At 40.0% G+C, this 26,015-nt stretch overlaps 1 protein-coding gene across 1 annotated transcript in view; it reads right to left on the reverse strand.

Annotated features, from left to right (window-relative positions):
• MLLT3 (MLLT3 super elongation complex subunit) overlaps window positions 1–26,015 on the reverse strand; it is a 137,873-nt gene that overhangs the window by 48,161 nt on the left and 63,697 nt on the right. Inside the window, exons 3-5 of the mRNA XM_086479647.1 lie at window positions 20,266–20,348; window positions 16,261–16,404; window positions 1,591–1,710 (exon numbers count right to left, since the gene is read on the reverse strand). Of these exons, the coding sequence (XP_086335773.1) occupies window positions 1,591–1,710; window positions 16,261–16,404; window positions 20,266–20,348 (347 nt within the window). The remainder of the gene's footprint in view (window positions 1–1,590; window positions 1,711–16,260; window positions 16,405–20,265; window positions 20,349–26,015) is intronic.

A 26,015-nucleotide genomic window follows, 5' to 3' on the forward strand; every position in this document is an offset into this window, starting at 1 on the left:
CCAGCAGTGCACCTCTATTCATTGGTTCTTGCACCACCTGTGTCATAAAGTTATCATCAATGCTCTGCAGGAACCTCCTGGACTGTGTTGCTTTTCCAGCAAATATCAAGGTAGTTGAAGTCCCCCACAAGAACCAGAGCCTGTGATTGTGAGGCTGATTTTGGCTGTCTGTAGAAAGCTTTGTCTACTTCCTCTTCCTGATTATTTAGGCCAAGCCTCAATATGCCTGCTTTGGCACGCAACACAAGATGTGATATGAATCAACATTACAGCCGAATTTGAAGAAGGGTTTGGAAACTGACCTCTAGAGAGCTACCCAACCTCACAAGAACCCCTGTTACAGATTATAAAAGCACCTTGCTTCAGCACCTGGTGTAGCCAGATGCCTTTTTTATAGGCATTAAGCAGTCATTTTAGCATGCTAAGTAATCACCTTCAATCCTCAGATTCAATCTACCTCAGCTCCTCATCAGGAAAATAAAAATAATCACACAACCATATAACCTTTAAACGTTGCAAGAAGACCTGCATTAGAGATTGTGAGGCACCGGGGTACGATGTAAACCAGGCAGAAACATGTCAAAGAAAGTTGTTTCCCCCTGCCGCCCCCTTGCCATGTATCCTTACTGTTGTGACACATTCTTATCAACGGACACACTTAGGCATACCCGTAGTTCATTACCTGACAGTACTTAAAAGATACAAGATTCGGCATAGCTACAGAACATGGAAGTTATTGTTAAAAATGGGTATTGACCCTTGCAGTATGTGCACTGAAAGATTAAGCAACATATTTCAAATTTATAAGACAGTAAGAAGAAAATCAAAACCCAAATAATTTGACAGAACAGAGAAAAGGTATACATGTTAATCCATAATGTCGAAGCAAGTCATTGTGTTGCATTTCTCATCTGAGTAAATAACATTATGCTCTCTATTCTCCCACATCATTAATTCATTTTGTCAAACAGAAGAAATTCTCTGCTGTTTAGGAAAGGTCCATGTGTATTACTCAAAAGATTCATTGGACTATATCTTTTTACCATGTTCTAAGATGGATATTCAATTTGATATCCTAGAGACTGATGACATATGGCTGTCTTTGAAACACCTAGTAAAGAATTAACCCCTGAAATTTAAACAAAGTTAAAAATCAGAAAGAACATCACTTCAAGTTTCACCCTACACAACTATCTCTAAAATGATTCAAAAATACTTCATAAATTAAACTATTGTTGTAGTATTTTCTCATACTCTTCACATTTCTGTAGATCACACTTCAGATAACACACCAGAATCCCCTAATACTACAACAGACCGTAAGAATTCCTTCTGGAAAAGGAGGAAAACAATTGGGCATGTACAAAAACCAGAAAAGGAGTACTTCCATTGGCACCTTGACTCACAACCATCCTTGTTCTGCATTATTTTCATATGGCAAACAGTAAATTCACAACAAAGAAATATCAAGACATATTATCACTGAACTATGTCATGAGACTGCAAAAAAAACTAGAAATTTTTGTTCTCAAGTTAATTCCTAGAGAAAGCACCACTGGCTCAAGTATCTTCTAGCAAAGTAAGTCTCACCTTTGGCCCATGAGATGATTTCTTCTTCACTTCAGAAAAAGACAGGCAGTTACTGGGAAGGTTGGGGAGATGAAGGCTCTGTCCTGAAGAGAACGATGTGCCATCTGACATTACCATGATCTGTTATAAGAGGGAAAGCATGTGAGTCAAAGATTACCAAGAGAGACTGTCTCACCTGCCAAAGAACTAGCAAATCACAGTGGTAGAATAAAACTTCTCCAACAAACAGTACCCATGTTTCTTCTCAACAGGGAATGGGTTAATGAAACCACACTGCCATCCTCTATTTTACAAGAGAATCACATCTTTCCATTTCCATGCACAGACAACACAAGTCCCTCAGAAATTGGCATAACTTGTTCTATTATGGCTGTTTATACGCCATGGCACCTGAGACCTTAGCACTCTTTCTCTTGTTCTGAGCAATGTCTAGTAGAGAGCTCATCCCACCTGCAGTAAAAGGTTCTGCAGGCTGCTGACATCCCATAAACGTGTATATGCAGCAGTCTTTGCTTTCAACTAAATTGCTTTCAACTAAACTGAAGGAAGACTGTAATGGGTATACATGGCAAGGTTAGGGTGTCTGGGGTGGCCTCTGTGAGGAGAGGCCAGGGGCTCAGCCATGCTGGACACAGCTGGATCCAGTCAGCACCAACAGACCCACCACAGGACACAACTAAGCCCCTCAGGCAAGATGGTGGCAACTCATGGAAAACAGGTTTATGAAAGGGCAAAACACTTGCACAGGCAGAGGAGGTGGAAAAAAATCGTGAGAAATTGTAGCGTGAACACAAAGGTCAAAGAAGGAGGGCAAAACGTGCTCCAGGCGCTGGAAAAGGTATTTCCCTGCAGACCATGGAGAGCCGTTACAGGAGCAGTTGCTGAAGTACTGCAGCCCACAGAAAGGTCCCATGCTGGAGCAGGGGGAAAGCGTGAGGAAGGAGGAGAGGCAGAGAGGAGCTGTTACGGACTGACTGCACATTCCCCATCCCCTGAGCCACTCAGGGAGGTGGAGGAGACAGACAAGTCCTGAACAAAGGACTGAAGTTGAGCATGGTAAGGTGGTGTCTGGGGGTGGTATTGCCTTTTTTCGTTTTGTTTTGTTTCTCATTACCCAAATCTATTTTAATTTGAAACAAATTGAATTATTCTTCCATGAGTTGAGTCTGTTCTGCCCATGACATTAACTGGTAAGCAATCTCCCAGTATATTTTGACCCGTGGGCTTTCTCATCCTGTCTTCTCCCCCGGCTCTGTTGAGAAGGCAGAGTGAGTGACCAAGCATCTGGGTGTGAGTTCAGCCCTTAGCCAAGGTTAACCCACCACAAAGACCCATTGTAAAAATAGCCCGAGGTTTTAATGTGAAAGCAGTACAGCTCTAACTTCAACCTCTAACTTCTAGCTTCTGCTCTACCTGGAGCATAGTAAACAATAGCTGGTAAGCACGCAGCACTTCTGCTATGACACAGATCTAGCTCCCTTTCTTAAAGTACAAACAGATCATTTCCAGAGACTACAGATAAATCAGCTGTCACAGAGCAGTTACTGGACATGTAAAGATTATGCCTTCCATCCGAAAGAAACTCAGCTAGCTCCAGTCTTCTGCTCCAGTGCTGCTGTACCTGGATTTTACTGCTTCCTAGAACAGCTATCCATTTATCTATTGTTTCAAAACCCTAAATGCCAGAGACACCTTACCTGCTGTCTGATGAACCCCACAAAGCTGATAAGAAGTTGCAGAGCTCTGTATCTGTAAGGAAACATCTCTCTCTTTCCACAGGTTCCCATGCACGAAATCACACTTGGTTTTGTGGATGCCCTGTGGTCACCCTTGCCTCTTCGCACGACCAAAACATCCTCTGATGCTAGAGACGGGGAGTGACTGACCCATCACATGCCTCACACACCTTACGTTAAAGGAGGAATGAGAAGTGCAAAATGGGGACATCTAGGACATAGATCTGTACACTCCATACTTTACCTCTCCAAATCAAGATGATATTTACTGCCTACAGCTTCTTCAAGATAGGATTTCAATTTAAAAAAAAATAAATTATTTAAACATTGGTCCAAATGAACCTTATTGCAGAAAACTTTGTTCAAAAGATTGTTGGTAGCCTGGAGAACGTTAAGGGACATGTCTAGGCAAAAAAAAAAAGACTTCTATCAGCTTGTAAATTGAGCATTACCTTTCAATACTGCTGCTAGAGTCCAAGTTGGAGGAAGAAGGCAATAAATTTGTTCTCCCTCCTTGTTCATGTGTTTAAAAAAAAAAACCCTTAAAATTTATTTGTGTATTCACACATTTTGTGAAGTAAGATTCCACACAGGGCATCTTCTCCCCTATTCCTCACTTCTGTTTCTCAAACACCTAAACCAGAACCTGCCAGGAGACAGGACTCTCAAAAATCAGCTAGGTAAAAGCAATGGCGTCCTTCTTGTAAGCATGGTAATGTTAATAGCAATTACTGTGAATCACAGTAAGCAAATTCCTTTAGGCTGACAAAAAATTTTTTAACCTCCGCTTGTCAAGGGTTTTGGTTGAATTCAGCCCAGCTGAATGCAAAAGATGGCACAAGCTAACAAATAATGATCAGCAACAAAGACAAGGAAAAGCTGTAGCCACATATGCCTACCATAAGCCTGTACAACAGGTAGAGAAAATGCATGTCTCTTATCACTACTTCCTCTCACAAAGTCAAACGGGTGGTTAAATAAGATTGTTCTCCTTTAAACTAAATTCAATGCAATGTTTTAAGCCCACAAACTTCATAGAAAATACCAATTGCATTAAAATCAAATCATCTTTCATAAAAAGTACACATAAGGTTGCCCATTAATTAGAGAGTTTAAACAGGTATTTTATTGACACAAAGTAGTTTTGTTCATACGCTCATATGACAAAAAGATGCATATCCACATGGAAGAGAAATATAGTCAGGAGGATAAGGGTTTGCCCTACCTTGAAATTAAAAGTGAAGAAACAAAAATTCTGCCAAAGATTCTTTCTCCTAGGGTTGGAAGCTGCCGTTTTCTCCCTGAGGCATAAAAGTCTGAACTCACTAAAATAAACTGAGGTTCAACCACTGCATAAATATTCTTTTTAAAATTCAGAAACATTCCAGTTTAGAAATATTTATATATTCATCATTATACACAGACATTCTTAGAAAGCTGACATTTTAAAAAAGTGTATGGACTTCTGAGATTTCTCAGTTTCCGAGCAAGTATTTGGACCATTAACAGTCTCAGTATTACAGAGCGTGTTCAGAGGATGACTGACTACAGGAAGGTCTACAGAGCTGGGATGAACAGCATTAGTACCATGTGAGGTCTGGCAGATTTCACAAATCTAGATCCACGCATAGAGAAAACAAACTGCATGGAGTTTTTAGAAGATTGTGTTTTCTAAACTGTGAACCCTAAAAATTTCAATTTATTGAATCCTGCAGCCTGTTATTTCACTATAAACCCTATGAAAAATGGCAATTGTAGATTCAAAATTTTAATGTGATTAATAATCTATGCGTAAGACAGAACTTCAGTTCAGACTACAGACTTTACCATCTGTAAAGATGACAAAAGACCAATAAAATCTCTTGTAAAATTAACTTTTTGGCCCCTATGATAAAAACCACACCTCTGTCTTCCAAACTGATCTTTGTCAGAAAAAGGATATGGTCCTCATTAAAGCCCCCTATATCAGAGAAAAAAAAAAATAAAATCACTTGTGTTCTCCTCCCTCTCAAAGAATAAAGTTAATATTAACATTGAGTAACTCTTCAGGAACTTTTCCAAAATGTTTGTTTTCTTTGCCAAGATTATCTATGTAAAAAGCCCCTACATAACACTTCTTGGAATTGAGATGCAGTTCCCTTTTGGCTAAGTTTAGGAAAAAGACAGCTATACATTCATTTTTAAATTTACTGAAGGTGTACTGTGATTCTGTGCGAGTTCAGCTGACAGAATTATAGCAACTTCTGCACTGGGTAACCACCCTTTGTCCTCCCATTAGTCAAACACAGAGGCACACCACCCAGAAGATGTACTTCAACCAGCATTCAGAGCAAGTCTCTACTTTTACATTGCGACTGTCACACTGGCACCATATACTGCTTATGTATGTGTGCGCACATAAATGTACATGGCTATACAAAGCCAAGGATACGCAGAGAAGAAAAGAAGCAAATGGTGAAAATGAGCATACCACGGCAAGGCACTAATTCTGCAGCAAGAACGCAACCTCTTCGAAAGCATAGCAAGAGCTCTCCAGTACAGCCATACTATATATACTTTTTTTTATTCCTTTCCTCCTTTCTGCACTGTAAGTTTCCTGCTACCTTACAGCTCCAAAGAAGAGTACACCCCATTAGGCAGAGGACTGCCACAGCCCATGCTTAAGCTGGGCACTCAAGACCACGGGCAACTGGTACTTGTCTGCTCCCACAATGAATCACTTCAGTGACAAAAACCAGGAACATTATTAATTCCTATCCTCAGCCTCTTCTACAAGTCAACAGCTAGTGGGATCAGACAAGCTGGTGGAATAAGACACCAGTGCTGGTGTTAATGAAGCAAGGTGAGACCACAGCTAGGCTTTAAACAAGTCGGTTTAAACAGTCATGTAATCACACTCTGAATTCACCAGTATGTAAAGCATTGCTGTTCAAGCAACTATAGTTTGGCCATATTTAATCAAAGCAGAGGTCTGGCTAATCTCACAGCCTGTCTTTGATGCGGTCAACAGTGACAGTAATAAGCCATGTAAAAGTAGGGAGTTAGACATGCTTCTTCACAAATGTTAAAGGGTTTTAAAAAGCAGTAGGGTCGACTGGAGTACCTGGTAACAGATAAGCACTAGAAACATGGCCAAGAGAAAACAGTTAGTTTCAGTTTAATACCAGGGTACAAATCATATGGGAATGACAGATTAGGTTGTACTAAGAAAGGTGTCATGGGAGGCAATAAGAAACATGTCAATGGAGGGCGCTACACTGGTGCAGCCCCACCTCAAGTACTGTGTGCAGTTTTGGACGCCTCAGTATAAGAAGCACATCAGACTATAGAGTGTGTCCAGAGGAGGGTGACTAAGACGGTGCAAGGCTCTTGGGCAAGACTTACACAGAGCAGCTGAGGTCACTTGGTTTGTTCAGCTTGAAGAAGAGAAGGCTGCGGGGTGACCTCATTGCAGGCTACAACCTCCTCAAGTTGGACAGCAGAGGAGGAGGTGCTGATCTCCTCTCTGATGACCAGTGATAGGACATAAGGAAATGGAATGAAGCTGCATCAGGGGAAGTTCAGATTGGACATTAGGAAAAGGTTTGTCAACTGACAGGGTAGCCGGCCACTGGAACAGGCTCCCCAGGGGAGTGGTCACAGCACCAAGCCTGTCAAGAGTTCAAGAAGCATCTCGACAATGCTTTTAGTTGTATGGTTCAGTTTTAGGTAGTCCTGCAAGAAGCAGGGTGTTGGACTCGATGATCCTTATGTGCCCCTTACAACTTGAGACATTCTATGATTTTATGTATCCACATTGGTTTTTTTGTCTTGTTTAAAATTCAATTAAAAAAAAATATGTATTTTTACTTTTACCTGTTGTCAGGAACTTCATAATCCTCATGAATGAAAATTCTTGGCACCCATAGGAAGCAGATAATATTACATAATGTGAATAACAACAAGAAATGCTTCTAAAAACAGACAGTCCATAAAACGAAGGCTAAAGAAAGTATGGGCCCACTGCTCAATGGAGAAAAAGACCTCATGACAAAAAACTTGGCTTATGTACTCAATGTTCTTTCAGCCTCCATTTTCACTAGTAGGATCTTGTTTCCTCAGGCCTCCAACGTACTCGAGCATCCTCACAGAGTCTGTGGTGGTTAAGTCAGTGCCCACAAGAGAGGAGGACTGAGTTAGAGTGCACTTCATCCACAGGGACACTCAGGTTCATGACACCAGGCTGGATACAAGCAGGGGTACTGAAGGAGCTCGTCAATACCATTGCAAGGCAGCTCTCCGTCATCTTCAAAAGGCTGTAGTGATCAGGGAAGGTTCCTGATCATTAGAGCATGGCAAACATCACACTCATCTTCAAGAAGGAAGCTACAGATAACAAGAGTCCCATCAGTCTCACTTCAGTCCCTAGGAAGAAGATGGAGAAAATCCTTCTGGAAGCCAATTCCAACCACTGGCGGGACAAGAATATGACTGAGAGCAGTCATCATAAGAACATTCCTGCCCAATTTACAGCCAGATCTATGAGATATGGACTGGATAAATAGATGATGAGTTGGGTGGAGAACTGTCTGGACAGCTGGACTCAAATGGTTCTCTTCAGCTGTGTGAGGTCCAGCTAGAGGCCAGTGACTACTGGTGTTCCTCCAGGATCAACACTTAGTCCAAAACTGTTTAATGTCTTGACTAACAATTCAGTGGGATCAAGTGAACTCTCATCAAGTTCACAGATGATACACAGGTAACTACTTTTCAGATATACCCTGTGCTGGCTAGGAGAATCTCCACCTTACAAACACAACAGTTGGGTTAGAAGATGTTCCAGGAACAGAAGAAAAAAGGTTAGATGAGCTATTCCATAAGACACACAGAAACTCAAGTCAGCAGGTGAAACTCGCAAGAAAGCCAGCCTGCAATATAGCAAAGATGGAGAGATGGTGTCAACATGGCAGAGGATGCCAGTCAAGACAAAGAGAAGACCAATAGCAGCACTGATTAATGGAATAACTGATTGATGTGACTGGACAAAAACAAAAATGTTTTTTCCTGCCCTGCTCCAAATCCCATATGTTCCAGTGACACCAAAGACTGCAGTTAATGGACAGTTTTGGGAGGAGAGTTATTTCACCAATGCACATCAGAGATGGAAGAGGACACACGCCATCTCACTTTCTCTGTGACCTTTCAGCTGGAGCATCAGTTTGGACAGCTACTTAACACACAACACTGAACTTGGACAAAAGAAAATTACCTTTCTTTATTTTGCTTTTTTCTGGTTTACACTATAACTGGGAGGTCTCCTACATCACTACTAATAAGCCATTCCATACAGAAAAGAGATGATAACATCAAAATAAGGTTTAACAAGCTCTCATCCTAATAACATATCTAAGAAAAATTTATGAAAACAATGCAAGACTAAATCATATTGGACCACACAAATATCACATGAATATCATGCCATATTATCTACTACGGTAAACAACTCCTACCACGGAGCAAAAGAACAAGTACATAAGCTATCTTTTACTTTCATTGTTGTTATGGGCAGACATACAAGACAGCTTCCCAAGCTCCCTCCAACACTTTTCTTGCCAGTCCACCCCTCGAGAAAGATTCTTCTCCTTTTGTCATACGTGCCAATAATGCATTACGCATAGAAGCACTCAAACTGATCTGCTGCTAGTGGTACCTTGCCTCTACTTCACCAAACACCCACTTCGCTAGCCTGCAGCTGTTGAGCTTGTATTTAAAACCTTTGTCCATAAGTTGCTTTAAATACAAGACAGCTTCCTGGGCAAGGTCAAAGGAAAACTCACTAAAAAAAAAAAAAAAAACAAACCAACAACAATAAACCACGACAACAAAAAAACAGTGGGTAGAGGAAATCCACTGATATTCACACTATTCGGTAGGAACAATCCTACCTGCTTGATCAACCTTAAGTGATGAGCTGCTGGCACCTTCTAAGGGCATTCCAGTTTGCTACTCAAGACAACTGAATGCTATGGAATGAAAAACTGCCATGTATTTAATTTATGTAGTTCCATGCACTGCTGAGCAAATGAAGGGATCAGGGAACAACAACTGTGTACCACAAATTACCTTAATATAATTGGGAACTCTTTTGCACAATCCCTTTCCCATCAATTTGGGAAAAACTATGAAATTGTAATACCTGTACATAAATCTACTAACAAGTGATTCAGAAGCCTCCTTACAAAAAACTCACCTGTCGAAAACAACACTTATCTACCAATACATATCTGCTAGTTTTGAGTACCCAGGTACCCAGCAAGAACCACTCACTTTCAGAACACAAAATACTACTTTTCAGATGCCAGTACAGAAAACAGGAGGAACAGCCTCAAAATTTTCCATGGAAGCTGGTCTTTTTTATTGCCAATTTCTACAAATGCACATCGTGCCACCCCTCATGCACAGTAGTCATAGATCTACCACGCCACATGGATACTTAGAGTTATAAACTGCATGAGCTGTCAAGTTGCTCCAGATCAACACAATCGCCTTATTAACGCATATTAGAGTTTCTGCAGGGGAATGAATCATCACCAAAAAGCTGTTGTCTGTCTCCTACTTTTTCATTTTCCTGAATGAAAGGAGGCCATCAATGAGGCTGAAATAATCTTGCGTCAAACAGATCCACACCAAGCTACCTGTTGTAGTTTCATCTACTGAGCTGGTAATCTAAGAACATCTTCATATCACAGCCTCAGAATTAGGTTGGTGAGCTTCCCCACAATGTGCTGCAGAAAAAGTCCAATAGAACCTTCAGTAAGAGCTATGAGACACCAGTTAGAATTCCAGAAAAAAATGAACCATTACTACAACATTTCTGCAGCCCTGCAGATGAAGTATACTCTTTTTAGAGCAGGGCATCAGTAGCAGACAAATAGACTTCTTTGTGTGGTCCTGGGCTGCCACACCCCACGTTGTTTTACAGTGAAAAACAAGTTCATTCATCACTGAAAGCACTAAGAGTAACAACAAAAATCCAATTATACTGAACAACTATTATTCTTATTTAAACAAAAAAAACTTACAAAGGAATAGAAAACCTTTTAGAATTCTTTTAAGTTATTTGCTTGAAAGTAAAATAACACATAGTTTAAGAAAATTCAATTACTTAATTACGAAAAGCACAAGATTAAAGATAATCCCTTCCCTACAGCAGCATTATACCTAAGGTTGGCTCTGGGTAGAAGCCAACTATTCCAACTGACACAGAGGAATGGCAAAGAAAGAGGGAGGATAGAGAAAAGAGGGAAATCCCCATGATTTCATTACATGGATTAGGAATGTAGGTTTTAGAACAGACATTACGCAGGCATCTCAAGTGACTGAAAAGACATTTCTGAACTATTAAACAGTAAAAACACAAAGATTTGGAAAAAACTCAAACCGAATGCAGCGGGTTTTGGCACGAATTTTTCCTGTCTTTTTTTTTTTTCCCAAAAAAATTGTACCCCTCTCAGAATGATTCTTTCTCTCTTTTGACTCATTAATAGATCAACTGTCCTCAGGGAAAGAGTTGCCTTGCTCTAGAAGCAGAGCTGCACATATTTCCAAATTATTTTTACATAAAGCAGACGAAAAGGACACCTCTGTTGTTGAAAAGGATCATTACTACTTCTAAAAGCGACCTATTCTTTGCATCCTCTAAATCTGAAACCTCATTAATAGCCATAGACATTTGTAATAATTTTATTAATTTTACTATTTTTGCCCATTGGGGCATCTATAGGGCTTTTCCTTTTATGAAAGAAATGCAACCATTAAATGTCTGTGTCCTCTTGGATTAAACAACTAATTTTGAGTCTCTTTCCAAAAAGGTGGGAGCATTACACAGTACTAACATGTCTGTTTATATATGGGCAGCTATGGGAGAGGGCTGTATTAAATTGCTGTCTTAGCGTGGACTGAAAATATTTTTACAACTTTTTCCTGCAAGAATAAAAATTAAGTTACTCATAATACCATATTGAAACAAGTGATGCCTGAGCAAGTCTATGTTTCCAGAAACAAAATTCAACCTAACTGATAGGTAGTTGTCATTCAGCATCTTCAAAATTAATTTATGTCTACTGGCTCAATAAGCAGATTAAGTGTAAATTTCAATCTTTTCTTGAAATTGAAAAGCATGCAAGCCAAAAAAGCAATAGAACCAGCACTACAGACAACACAAAATATATCAGTAGAGTCAGACCTGTTTATAAGCGGTTTTAGTGTGATTCAACATTCAAAATCTACGCAAAATTTGAAGATTATTTTTTTATTACTACAATTTCCCAGTCAGTGTCATCCCTCTTCCCATATCCATACGCAGGAATCACAGTGTCATCTCTTTTCTCTCAGGCTCTTTCACGTTTAGAGGTTGAAACTAATCAGAAAAGGTAACTGACAAATCTAGGAAGGAATAACCACGTAAGGATCAATGCTTACTGGTATTTACTTCACGAAAACTTCAATCCTACTGTACCTATGCATGCATAATTTTCTGCTGTGTCTAGCCAATGAGTCCTCTAGACTACATGCGCATAGTTCTGTCACTAGCAGCAGCCTGACAACTTGCTTGGTGAGAAATCCATTCCCTAAATTCATCATTTGTATACAGGGTGTCTTTGGGGTTTTCAAGCAACAGGTTGGATTACGGTATATGCTACAATTCACGAGTCATGTCTATATACATATTAGCTTCACATCATTAGGTACTATACTGAGTAAATGGTGCAAAAAATTCTCATTTCCACAGGAAATTTAGATTATATATGCAAAGAGATGGAACAATTACACTGAACAGTTTGCCTGAATTTGCCTAGTGTACTCTTGAAAACAGATTATTTCTGCTGTAAACATTTATTTTTACATTTATAAGAAGGTCAACTGAAATTGGGTAAATGGTAGAGATGGACTTGAGCATAACCAAATCTTGTCAACAGGTGGGGGGAAGTTAAGTGTAGAAAATATGTTTCTGAAGGTGGAAAACTTTGACATAGAAATTTTGCAAATTGCATATGGCCTTGGTATGACTGAACCAAAGGTTCCTATTTATCTTCCTGCTAGGTTGGATGGGGCTTTGAGCAACCTGGTCTAGTAGAAGGTGTCCCTGTCTGTGGCAGGGAAAGGGCGTGGCGCGGAGTGGAACTAGATGATCTTTAAGGTCCCTTCCAACCCAAACCATTCTATGATTCTATTCCCGACTACAGAAATACAATCTCTGAGGCCAAATCAAATCCTTCTTCTTGGAAGGGCTGAAAAAGTAATTCTCATATTGAAGGAGAAATGAGCAAGTTGGTGACCTCCTACTAATGATGACTCACTGCACGTTTATGCTTCAATTCTGGTGGTGTCAAATAAAATGCTAAGATAGAAATACTCCACAGAGTTAACCTACATGACTGGCACCTAAATGTCCTGTTTGCCTTAACAAAAGTGGCCACAGCAGCCACTGTAGCTGTGACAGTTGTGTTCTCAGTTGTTTAATTACTCGGGATTACTCTTATTCTCTCCCAGTGAACTGCAGGATAACCTTTGGGCACATGAAGGATGGCATGCAAATAGTGAAGCAGAACAATGAGAATGCGCTGGCAGGCTGCTAGCACCTCATTTTAAAACAAACAAACAAAAAAAGATTCTTAGCCTGAAACACAAAAGAACATTGTCTGTAGCAAGTATCCGCGACCAGTTCACATTTGGAATGCCACAAGATGTATGTCTGAGGGAAAAGGGGAATTAGGACCATCGAAGCGATAACTGAAGGAATCTGCAGCAAGAGACAAACACATCCACAAATCCATACTGAATATGGCAGCATGCAGGTGCCAGGTGAGCCTGCATTTTTCCCTTCAGAAGGACATATTATTTGTAATAGATATATGATGATGCAAATGAGAAATAAAGAATCATGTTTACTAGTTTTCATCCGCGGAATGACACATCCCCTGACTTTTGCCTGGAGAAAAACTAATGACACACCTGAGTTTCAAGGTGCACAGAAATCAAGCAACTTACACCACTATTTAAAAGCATGTAAGCAAAAGCCCGCCATCTTAGAGTGCTTTTCTTAAAGCTGCCACTCAGTGTTTTATATTAATATGTTATCTCATTAATTTTGAAGGACATGAAATTAATTTTGCCTGACTTGTTGCCTGCCAAGGAGATTGAGTGACTTGCTCCTTTCACTTTTTATTGAAGACAGCCATAAACTAGAAGTATTAATTGGTTTTACTCACAAGTAAGTGCAAAACACATCTCATACTTCATTATCCTGTAAATGCTCTTCTAAGCCTAAATCATGGAAGTTACAAGTGAGTTAATGTTTCATTAATTCATTCAGTTGTCTATTCTACGTACATTTGGAAGCAAGAGCCAGCTTTCCAGGGCTTCTACAATAGTCAAAGAAAAGCCTGTGTACAGCATTTCATAAACATGTAACAGGTCTTTCAATGCTGGGAGATGTAATCCCTTCACAGAGATTTTTAGTATCAAGACAGACAGAATGCTATTACATCATCTCTGCCAAGTCGATCAGACAAAATCCTAGGTCAGAAAGCCTATAGAGGAAAGCATGAAACAGTGATACTTTCAAAAAAAGGAACCCATTTCTTGGAAGGAAATTGGGAAAATAGGGGGGGGGGGGGGCGGGGGGGAGAGAAAGGCAAGCAGCTTGTAGCCTCCAGAAGACAAAAGGCAATCATGCAAAGCATTTTAAGAATGACCACACCAATATGTTCGGGGAAAGAATTTGACTCAAACACCCCACATTTCATTGTTTACAGTTCGGCAACATTTTTGCTTTTGTTAACTCAAGAAACCTAAGATTAGAAGGCACAGAAAATGAGCAGTAACAGGGATGCTTCCTATTTTTACCTTTATAATCATGCCCACCACCCCACAAAGTCCCTGCTGGCATTATTTTGATTTATTACACTTGCAGGTGAAACTTGTCCATTGACAACTGACCTGATACGATTAATATTAAAGCAGTAGCTCATGAAGTTTTCCAGAATACAATCTTGATGTTTTATTTGCAAACACACTAAAGAGCCAATACATTGTCCAGACATGGATACCCTCTTGCACCTAATAAATGCAAACACAAAACACAGCTCATGCTTCTATGTCAATACAACTGTAGTTGTAACAGTTCTCTTCTCCAGGAGGATAACAAGGTCTTTCAGACTACACCCACTAATTTTTGCTTTGTTTTCAAAGATCCTCTTAAGCAGACTGAAAATTCTCACACTAGCTCCCTCTTACCTCCAGCCCAGAACCTACTGTTGTCTAATTGTGCCAAATAGGCCTACCCATTTTTGTTACAACTGTTCAAAAGTATAAAGATAAGCACTGGCATTTACATTAGTAAACCCACAATATGAAGGCTTGGTTAATATCTCTATCAGTGACCTGGAGGAGGACATAAAACACACTTGTTCATGAGGTTTGCAGATGACAATCAACTGAGGAAGGGAAGCAGCTGACACCCAAAAGCAGGGCTGCCACCAGGAGCGACCCAGGCTGCAGGAATGGCTTAACAGCAGCCTCATGAAATACAATCAGGACAAATGCCAAATGCCAAGCCCTGTTCCAGCAAGGCAGAGATTTGCAGCCGTGAGGCTAGGGCTGGGAAACAGCTCTGGTGGGTCGGCCCTAGGCACTGGAGGGCAGTGAGCTGAGAAAGGGCCACCCATATGCCTCAGCAGCAACAAGGGCCAGCAGTGCCTAGTCTGCTGAGCAGGTCACAGCCCTGAGAGCCAGGGGACAGCAGGGACTGTACCCTCTGCTTGGTGCTTGTCAGACTCTATCTGGGTACTGCCTCCAGGTTGGCTCCTCAACACACAAACATCACCAACAAAATGGTATGAGGTGAGAGGAGGCCACTGAGACAGTGCGGCTGGAGCCCCTACCCAGTGAGGAAAGGCTGCAGGACCAGGGCTGGTTCAGCTGGGAGGAGGGATGGCCTCAGGGGCACCCAACAGCACGACTGGCACCGATGGAAGGGAATGGAGAAGACTGGTCAGGTTCTTTGCAGTGGTGTGTGGCAGGAAGGCAAGAGACAGCAGCACCCACTGACAAACGAGAGGCTCAGGCTGGAGACCAGGAGAAGCCTTTACCCCATGAAGACAGCCCAGCAGTGGAGCCAGGTTGCAGGGAGGTTGGGCCACCTTCAGTTAGGTGAGATTTCGCATCCTGGAAAGGAGGAGTGAAGTTCTGCACAGCCCTGTCATACCCCATGGCTGAGCCTTCCGTGACCCCTGCCAGCATGAATGATTCTGCCATTGTGTGAAACGCAGCAGAACCATTTTCACTAATAGACAAATTGTAAACCTAAATGTTTGTCTCTCTCCTCCCTTGAAAAGGGCAAACTTCCTTTGGGCTTTTTCATATCAATTAATTCTACCAACATGTAAAGAAGTCTTGGTAAATCTTCTGGTTTAGATTGTGTAACACACATTATATAAATTTAAGCAGGTTTATTTACACTTTCATTTTCTAACTTGTTCTGCCTTCTAACTACTGAATTTATTCTGCTTAATATAGAACCATTTACCTTTAAATAAGAGAAATTTTATTTTCTTATTACTTCCTCCCATCACAGTAGTCCTGTATTTCATCTCTGGAAAGTCAAGCAAGCAATGTTTCATGAATAAGCTCGAAGTTCTGCTTTTGCAGAAGAAAACATGAATCACTTGGTTGGGAAGACAGATATCTAATCATGTATTTAAGGTAGGCACATGCTCATTTGCTCACCCATTCTACTTAAAGACAACAAGCACTGAGCTCTTATATGAAGCTAATCACAAAAGCAGTTCACTTCATTTCACTATCAGGTCCATCTTTATTATACTGATCATGCACCAGCAATAAGCAGCAACATCTTCATTGTGATGGCTTTTGACACGGGTGCAGGACTCACCCCTCCTGCCTTTAGCAGCTTTCTTCTGAATTCCTCTGTCGGGTTGTTGAATGTGAGCTTTTCACAGCGGAGGTGATTTACAGGTGGGTGGCCTTCAAGGTGCAGGAATAAGTCATAGTCAAATCGAACTTTCTTAGGTTCTTCCTGAGGGTTGAAAATAACCAGATAGAAACATCTAGCACCAAAACTAAGTTGAAAACAAGGGCTACATAAAGACTGTCAATTAAAATTAAAATCATGTCAGTTTTAACCATTCTCTGTGTTCTCAGACACACAATGGAATTTACCAAGTGTCAGCTGAGCTACAGTGAATCAGAGAAGTTCCTATCAGCCCATGATAATACATGGCAAAATGCAAGAACTTCATGAACTTCAAGCTGTCCTGACGAGGCTTAATTGAAAGTGTTATGTCATGTTTGGCATTGGCCACAGGCACACACATAGGCAAGCATCATGATTCAGCTAACATGAGGTAACCCAGTCACCAACACAATCACACTTCTGAGCCCTAGATAGTACTGAAGCCACTGCAGCCACTGCAGTAAGTTTTGAATGCAAATTCCTCCACCGAAGCCAAACAATATTGTTTTCTTCACGAGCTGCAGAAAGGGGTAAGAATGAAACTGCTGCAGCCAACTGTATTTGATCTCCTCTGTATGGGGTCTGCTCATTTATTAATGAAACTTTATTGCCTTGAACAAGTGTGGCCAGATAGATTTCAAGTGTTCCATCAATTAAAGTTCTCTGACACTGCAGTGAAAAAGTGAAACTGAATGTTCCCTGTACCAATATGGAGAGAGAAAGGAGAGGCAAATGTATCTTGGAAGAAACGGTCAGTGCTCCACCGCTCTGAGAAAGCCTCAGCTGAAAAAGGACACTAGTGGCATTGAGTAGACTTCAGTTTGTAATACCAGAGAAAAGATAAGAAGTACATTTTGTGTTATTCATTTAGACAGCCCCTCCTAGAAGCTGTATGTAAGTTAAATGCACTTTTAAGGCACTATTAAGTAGGCCGTTCTCCAAAGGTCCTGATGTGCAACAGAAGCCATCAAATCAATGTCAGTCTTAAAGCAGAACACAAGTAAAAGGTCAGATTCAGGAAAAGCTTTAGTAAAAAGGGAACCATGTGGAAAGAAAAGGAAGAGATATAGCAAAATCTTAATATATCCAACCCTGCCTGTAATCAAAACGCGTACTCTGTTCAGTGACAGATGTTTAAAAAATTCACATTAAAAAATGTTTAGTTTTGATTCAGGATTCCAGGGATGTGAATAACAGAAAGCACAGAAATCTCAGTTATTCTAAAAGTTAAAGCAGAGGTTTCAAACACAGCCAAGTGATATCGTCATCATCCCATCTCTAGGTCTTTGAGCAGAGACAACAGAAGTGGACCCTAAATAAAAGGCCTGCAGTAGTCTGTTTCTGAAGACAGAAGAGAGTAGTTCCCTTAGATGAACTATTTTCTGGACAGACCATTTTCAAAGGCAACTGTGGATGAAGACATTTCTTATTGTTAGAAAGATTAACAGATGATTTCTTGCAGAAAAAAATGGAGGTGATTTACTCCCTGGGCTGCTTAGAAAACTGTGATGTTGCTACAGGCAAACAGCTGGTACCAGCAGCTTTGCCATAAAAGCAAAGTTATAAGAATTTATAAATGGGAATCTTCAAAGAATTCTGTGGTTAGATGAACATAACCAGTGATTTCAAAGCTGACTTCTACCACACAATGAAGGACTCCGAGTACCACTGACATTATTTCAAAATGATGTGACAGTGAAGGCAGAATATACTGTAGATTATCAGCCTTATCCTAAACGGACTGCATTTTCCAGGGTAGGAGTCTTTTAACCTAAAAGCGTTTTTTCCGGCGACTTTGTTTGAATGGCTAACCACTATAGCCTGCTGCTGTTGAATTTGGGAGCTGGGTTTGTTTGTCATTTCCCAAACTGTTTAAAGCTTGGAGTACTTTCCATCAAGGTGAAATGCATATTAGATTTTCTACCAATTTCTCCTTAGTCCTGGGAACAGGCATCCTTTAATTCTCCACAGTCCAGGTGGCTTCCTGTACCCCTGCCTTCTCTGATCGTTAGGGTACCTTCTGAACCAGAAATTGAAAAGTTGTCTACCTTGAGTAAGTGATGATGGTCTGTCTCCTCTTCCTCCTTCTGTCTATCTCCTCTTTTTCTGTATTGGAATACCTGTGAAGTGGCTTAGGGGAGGAAGGGTAGCTGAGCCAGGAGAAAGCAGTAATATGCCTCAGGAATGCCAGCTCAATTTTTGTGCCACTTTTCCTTTGTATTGTATCGACCCCAGGGAAGTGCACGATGCTGCAGCTGTGTGAAAAGCTACCTGACTCACAGTCCAACTGCTGCTTGTCGCATTCCATGACACCAAAATAGGGGTGAGGGATGTTTGCAAACTTCCTAATTCCACATGCTGCTTTGTGGATGAGGTGAGTTGTAATCACTGCTGCCCTCTTGATCTCAGTCTAAGCCACAACTCCTGCTGGAGACATCCTGAGACTTCCAGGTCTCCAGAGTCAGCAAAGGCAGCCAAAAGTCTGAGTGGAAAACAAAAAAAGAAATGTCGGGCAGGAAGCTTTCTGCAGAGATGCTTCAATGACTGACTCACCATCTTCTGACTTTGTCTGCCCAGTTTTGGGATGAGCTCTTAACAGAGGAGTTAAGGAGAATGGACTGCTTTTCATTTGATTTCCTGAATGATCATAGCTGCTTCCCTAATGGAGAAAGAGCTAAAAAGCACACCAAAAAGCCAGTTAACTCACTGAGGCAGTTCTGTTTCCTTTTCCAAAAGCAGAGTAGACTAAGCCCTGCTCTTCACAGATTGATACAGGGAACATTTCAGAATTACTCATTCAAAACCTACAACTTAGAAAGTGCCTGTACAGATTTATCCACACCTCACACCTTGACAGAGCTTTCTGTGAAAGACAAAGGAACACCGGAATATCTACTTGAAGGAATACACAGCTAACAAAGTTGTACTCGTAACACAAATTTTTAAGTGACCAGGGTTCCAGCAAAGGTCTTTTACCATGCATTTCTGTATTTCTTTAGGTTTTACTTTTTCACTAAACACTCAACCGCTAAAGACGTAACACTGACTTGATTTAAATAATTATGTTAAACTACATCTCAGTAACAAAAAAGAAACACACAGGTACCTTAGAAGTGCATGCAAAGTGTAACAGCAGCTCCACCAAGGCACATGACATACAAAAGTAACCTAAAACATTGCAGCTATTAAGGTACTGTACATTAAATCTTGCCAGCTTTTTGCTCTTTAATTCCACTGAAATCCAATTCTTTTTATCTGAACAACTTATTAGTAATACAAACCCTGTTATGTATGTTAAAGGAAATCTCTGTATTTGCTATCTAAGAGACCCACAATAAGTGCAGCATTTACTTAAGACTCTGAATTTGAGACCTCACAAATAACACAAGCTTTGTAGAATGGCACCGGGTTTGTTTTTAAACTGTGCCCTCTGGTAAGGTTGAGTAGAATCAATGTTCACATGCAGTCTAAAAGAATGTTTTTTCAGACTGAGGATGCAGGATTAAAAAAAAGACTGTTTTGAAAGAGCAAAAACTGAACAAATTAAAAAGATCGGCAATACTAAAATAGAACAATGAGTTCCTTATGAAATAAACTTAATCAAGATCAGTTTACTTTCTTAAAAGCTGAAGTGGCCTCCTTAAGCGTTATTTAAATTCTGTCCACTTCTAAGTAAGGCTAGTAATTCTAAGTAATTACATTCAACTTCTTTACTAGGTAATCCTAATTTCATAGTTATGTACTAAATACAATTATGCATTTCTAAAAACTGCAGAGACCTTGAAGTGAGCAACAGCAGTGACAAAGAGCTTTAAACCTAATTTTTAACTGAGTTCATGAATTAAACCGTAAATCTTCAAATAAACATAACTTCCACATTTTTAATTTTTTTTTTTTTTAAATGAAAAGCATGTGATTCCATACCTTGTTTTTGAAGTAAACCTCAATTGGTAAAATGAAACCAGCATACCCAGATTCTTCAACTTTGTAGGGTGGATCCTTGCACACTGAAACAAAAAAAAACCCTGTATTCAACACAAAATAATGTTTTAAATATGCAAGCAAAACATATGGGTAAATAATTTGCAACCATAGTTCTATGGCAGCACCATTACAAAACTGCACAGACAGAGTACGACATATCTGTGCACAACCCAACACGAATTTTGCAAGTAAATCATTCCTGCCTGTTTACAATCTACAGTTTAGGAACAGCAAATCTTTAAACTTTTTTTTTCATTTTCAATCCTTTCAAGACTGCTAAAGCAGAACCAGGTGGACCCACTGAGTACCCATAACTGCTACCTAGTCACTGGAGCCAAGGAACAGAAAATATGTAAGATTCCACTCTGAGAAAGTTAAACATGCAGAGGGCAGAATAACTGCCATTCATGTATTGATAACCTAATGCTAACAAAATCCTAATAGATGTAATTTAAAAGAAATAATTTGAATTAGAACTAATGCTAATAAAATTGAAACCTATATTATTAGGGGGAGGGAGGGACACAATACAACATTCCAGTGGAGAACCCCAGGAAGATTTTGTATTATGTTAAAACAGTATTCACGTTTACCCTACAGGATCCAGACTTCTTTAATATGGCAACGAGTAGTACTAGCTCCAATATACAATCTTTTTCTTCAAGTTTTCAGTTTAACACAAGGGCTTTTAGTTACATGAAATCCCCACAGTATTGAAAATGAGGTCTCTGAAGAAAGTGGTACTAGCCTGCCAACTCTAGCCAGTGACAAAAAGTAGGTTGTTATAGAACTTGGAACAGAAGCCACCTCTTCCTTCTTCTGGTTTGGGTATGCGACAACCTTATTACAGAATTCGTGCCTACGTAACACATAAGCACAAAGGTAGGCTGAGCTTGAGAAACCAAGCATCTCCTGCAGCATCAACTCAGATACTTCCAAATGCTGCATTGATATGTATGACAACTCATGTTATATGCATTACCATCTCAATGATATCATAGGACAACAGCAGTTCTATGCTGTAGACTGACAGAATGATACAATTCATACACAAAGGGCTGACTTCTTCAGAAACATTTGCCCAAGTTCTATCAATCCTGCTGAGTGAAAAAAAAATTCAGACTCCCAGATGGATGATTATTTTCTAAGTTGTATGCTCTTTTCAGGATTGCCTACTAGCTGCTTACTGCATTATATCACGTACAACTTAAACTATACTTTACAAAAAGCGTGTCTTGCAATCAACTGTGCAGGATCTGGATACCAAAATGATTCTTTTTAGCAAAGAGCCACATATGGGCACTTACCACCCTCTAGCATCCCAAAAACATGACAGGGGCCATCTGACATATTCAGTAACATAACTGCTGCTACATTCTCAACAGTATGATCAATACGTCAGCTTTCTGAGGACATGCAAGCTTGGTTAATCCCCAAATAAACGAACACAGCAAAATTTTCTCCTACTACCTTGCCATTCTTCTCCAGCTCTGCTAGCACCAAACTCACACAGTGACTTAAAGGATGAGGAAGATTCCAAGTCCTTGCACACATACTGCAGCTGGCTATCACTACCCAGTTCACTTCATGCGATCAATGGAAAGGGAAAAGGATGACAAAACCAGAGCAAGAACAATCTCTTTTCCAGATTATTCTGCAACACTGCCCTATTCCAGCTACAAAATTTAGTTTGTTTTTCTTGGCAGCAAAAAAGAGGACCTATAGTTTATAAAGTAAGATTTGAAAGATTTTGAAGAAAAGTGTTATGATGACTGGTCAAATCTGAGAGGTGGTTTCAGACATACAAAGCTTTTAAGCTGGAAACTGAGCATTTAGTGTTAGAACTTCCTAGAAGTAGTACTTCACCTTATATTGACATTCTTCCCTTAAGAGGGCTTATCAGCGTTTGAAAAATGTAAATGTAATAGTCCTAGTTAAGCACAGTGACAGGTTATAGTAATACATACTGACAACTTTTTTAGTCAGAAGATAGACTTCTCTGCCTTCGGAAGACAACTTGAGGAGAAAGCCTTCCCAATACTATCTTAAATGGCCATGCAGGGGTCAGAAGACTGAAATCCACTTATATAAAAACAGGGAAAGATTAAACAGCAGATATTTATCCAGATGGAAACATAGAAACTTTAGAAGCTGTAATAATACATTAACTGTTACAGAGATTTCAGGCTCCGTTACATGACAAGTCACAAATCATCTTTTTTTTTTTTTTTTTAAATAAATACCATGTCAACTTCTTCCTGAGCACTTAATTGGTGCAGAAAACACTGTCAGCATAAATATTTTTCATTCTCTCCCTCAAATCACTCTTCTTTCAGATTTACACAGCTGTTAGCCATGCTGAATAGTACCTTGTCAAAGTTTCACATTACATTTCTGAAAACAAAGTCTTACACTTGCAGGCTTTGTTGAAACTGGAGTGATGGGTTACAAAACACTTAATCACAAGGAAACTACTTCGGGTGCCTTCTCAAATTGAAAGATGGTCTTTCAACAGAAGGAAAATTCTACAATCTTGTGAATGAAGCCTTCCTTAAAAAAAAAAAAAAAAAAAAGTAGCAAGTGGCTGATCAAAGCTCCATGCTTTTGTATATGCGTAGTCTGCAACTGAAATGAAAGCTATCACATTTCCCTTTCTTGTGGAAGCCTCTACTATATGTAGTGGCAGAAACAGCATTTCTATCCACTCTGGAACAGCACTCACTGGCATTAGCTCTTTTTGTTTTGCTGAACTGTCACAATTAGCAACCAGTGCTGCAATGACACATGAAGTGTAGCCAAGCCAACACACAACTATCCTAGCAAGGTTTGCTGAGTGAAGAAGAGAGAAGCAGCAAGAGTTAGGTAAACCACAGAAAATGTAGAGAGGAAAAAAAAAATAAATGGAGAAGAAAAAAAAAAAAACCTGTAGTGGAAAAGGAAAAGAAAAACAAAAGCAAATTGCAAATCACAAGGAGTGATTTTGAAGAAGGAAACACCTGGAAACCCTAACAGGCTTCTCAAAGCTCTTTTTAAAAAAAAGCAGCTACACTAGACCCAGTAGATAAGCAAAAAATACTACCCTTCTACAGACAATTTCATCCTTATCCAGAGGGACAGAGGCACTTCCCCAATGACTGCTTCTCTCCTTTGAAGTGGCACCTACAAATGCATTTCAAGTACCAGCTAAACAAAGCCTCTTGCACAATGTTATCACTAAGACTTAATTATTTTGGTCAGGTTTTCTTCCTATGGAAACAGCTTGTATGATCACAGTGCATTTACTTCCTCTCTCCTTTATCTTTTGACCAGGTGGTCCAACTTCAAGATAGTCTCTACAACAATTAAGGCCCTACAGATTCTACAGATCCAGTTAAACATTAGTGCCTGCACCAAGAAGGCAGTTCCAGAGAATATCTTCACCGAGACGCAGGGAGAAGCAGCCAGCAGCATGCAGAATTACCAACCAGTTATAACACAGTGTCTCTCCTCGTGAGAACTGCAGGGCCAGGAGAAGTAAAGATAAAGGCAAAACTACGCAGATTTCTTTAGGCACACCAGTCACAGAATAAGCTGGTTATTTTGTTGCCTGTGTAAGGCAAGATAAGGAGTTCATGACACTATACTGTTACCGTATCTTTGTCAGAATGCAGGATCATTTCTCTTTTTCCATAAATGAAAGATTTAATCTTCGGTATTTGCAAATGCATTTGCTAAACACAGATTGACCAGCCCCTTAAAGCCATTTTAGGTGCAATTTTGAAATAAAAACAAGAGTTTATGTAACACAGTCACACAGCCTAAGTCCATCCCTTCTGTTCATGGTATTTCATGGTACTTCAGGGTGAATATTGCTGTAACAAGTAGCAACATTGGTGTGTTTTGAGGCCACAGAGGGGAACGTAGATCAAAGAGAGCTCTAACTACAGCAAAAGCTGTTCAAATACTGCATAAGAGCTTGAACTTATGTTAAACTAGAAGACTACACAAGCTGTTAAACGATGGAGGGAAGAGGGGAAGGTGTAGAAGCCAGAGCAAGGAGGCTCAGGTCCTAGGACAAGAACTAGTTCTCATAGGTAGAATTCCATTTTTCCTTAATGCTGGCAAAGCATACACACATATACACATATGCATCTGCACAGCTACAGACTTCCAGTACTGCACACACCTCAGGTACTCACCTACAGTATACCGTCACTTAACTTCCCTCAACAGAGGACTCTTTAAGCACTTGGCTGCAATCCTAGCTGTATTACAAACACTTTAGAAACAACAGGAATAGTTATATCGGCTATGCTGATCTGTTCATTCTGACAAGCCTTCCCATACATTCAAGTGCAGTAATTCGCAGGTGATAAAAACTATTGAAATGCTCCTCAAACAAAATGTGACTTCCAGAGACCAACTTCAATCAATGTGCATCTTTAAATGAAAGCTCAGTGACAATATTATCATTACTAATACACATTTTTATTAACAAGGATTTCTTCTCCACAAGATTTCAGTATCTGTTTTGGTAAAATTGCCTATTATGCTCATTCTACATCTAAGAAGAGATATGATTGCTCAATTCTCATTCAATGCACTCTACAATTAAATTATTTTGATAATGTCAGCCTAAGAGTTACCCAAGATCACAGCAAGCCAGGACAGGAATTTAGGAGTTGTAGATTAACTGTCCTCTATTTGTCAGCAGAGTATGCCTTCTCTACAGCTCACATAAATGGATCAAATAATCTCTAATGATTTGCTTCTTTATTCCACAAGCGAAGCACTGCTTTTTCTTTTGTTGTGTGCACACATGCATTCCCATGTGTTGCATCAGACATTAACTGACACCTAAGGAACCAATGGAAATCAAGCCATGATGATGCATTTTACCAACAGTGACCACACAGAGGCCTTTAGCAGTAACAATAACAAAATTCTACTAAGAGCTATCCTTTTTAAAAGTTTTAACATGAGATTCATTTGCTACTACAACACTGTTAAACGCTTCATTGTGAATAGATTTCTCCTTTACTAAAAACGCAGTGAGAATGAGCAAGGAAAGGCAGAAGTTCCTTTTAGGCAGATACAGACACAATACCAGGACAGTGCAGAATAATGACTCTAACTATTCACATATATTTTGTGCACCCTGCAGGATACACCAAGTAGGTGCTTGGAGGAAGCAAAGCCCTCTGACAGAGAACTGGTTTAACTGTAACTTTTTTGTACTGGTATTTTATAGATTTTTGCCTATCATTTGCTCATATTGGTCACCCATTGACCAACTTTTGCCTCTATTCATCACCATCTTCATTAAAAGAAGTCTCACAACAAAGGGGTGGCATTCACTTTCAGAAGGCAGACCGTTGTAGCAAATCCTTCCTGCAAGTACGATGTCAGCTTTAAATATTCAGTTGTGATTTCTATAAAAGCTCTTTCGCTCTGTCACTCAGTAGCTCACCTTCCCAGCTGGTAGGCTCCAGTACTTGCACTCTATACGAAAAGAGACAGGAAGATAATGGGTCCATTATGCCCTACCTTCAGGCACACCTCAGCCATTAATACCAACAAATTGCTAGGCAGGTTCAAACAAAAGCTAGCAGAAATTACTAAGTTGAGTGTGGGTTAAATGGTACCTCTTACACTAGGAATAAGGAGTTCCCATTTGCTTAAAGCCTTATGCTGACAAGTATTTCAAGAGA

This window comes from Leptosomus discolor, chromosome Z (genome assembly GCF_034619465.1).
Source record: "Leptosomus discolor isolate bLepDis1 chromosome Z, bLepDis1.hap2, whole genome shotgun sequence".
NCBI classification, from domain to species: Eukaryota; Metazoa; Chordata; class Aves; order Leptosomiformes; family Leptosomidae; genus Leptosomus; species Leptosomus discolor.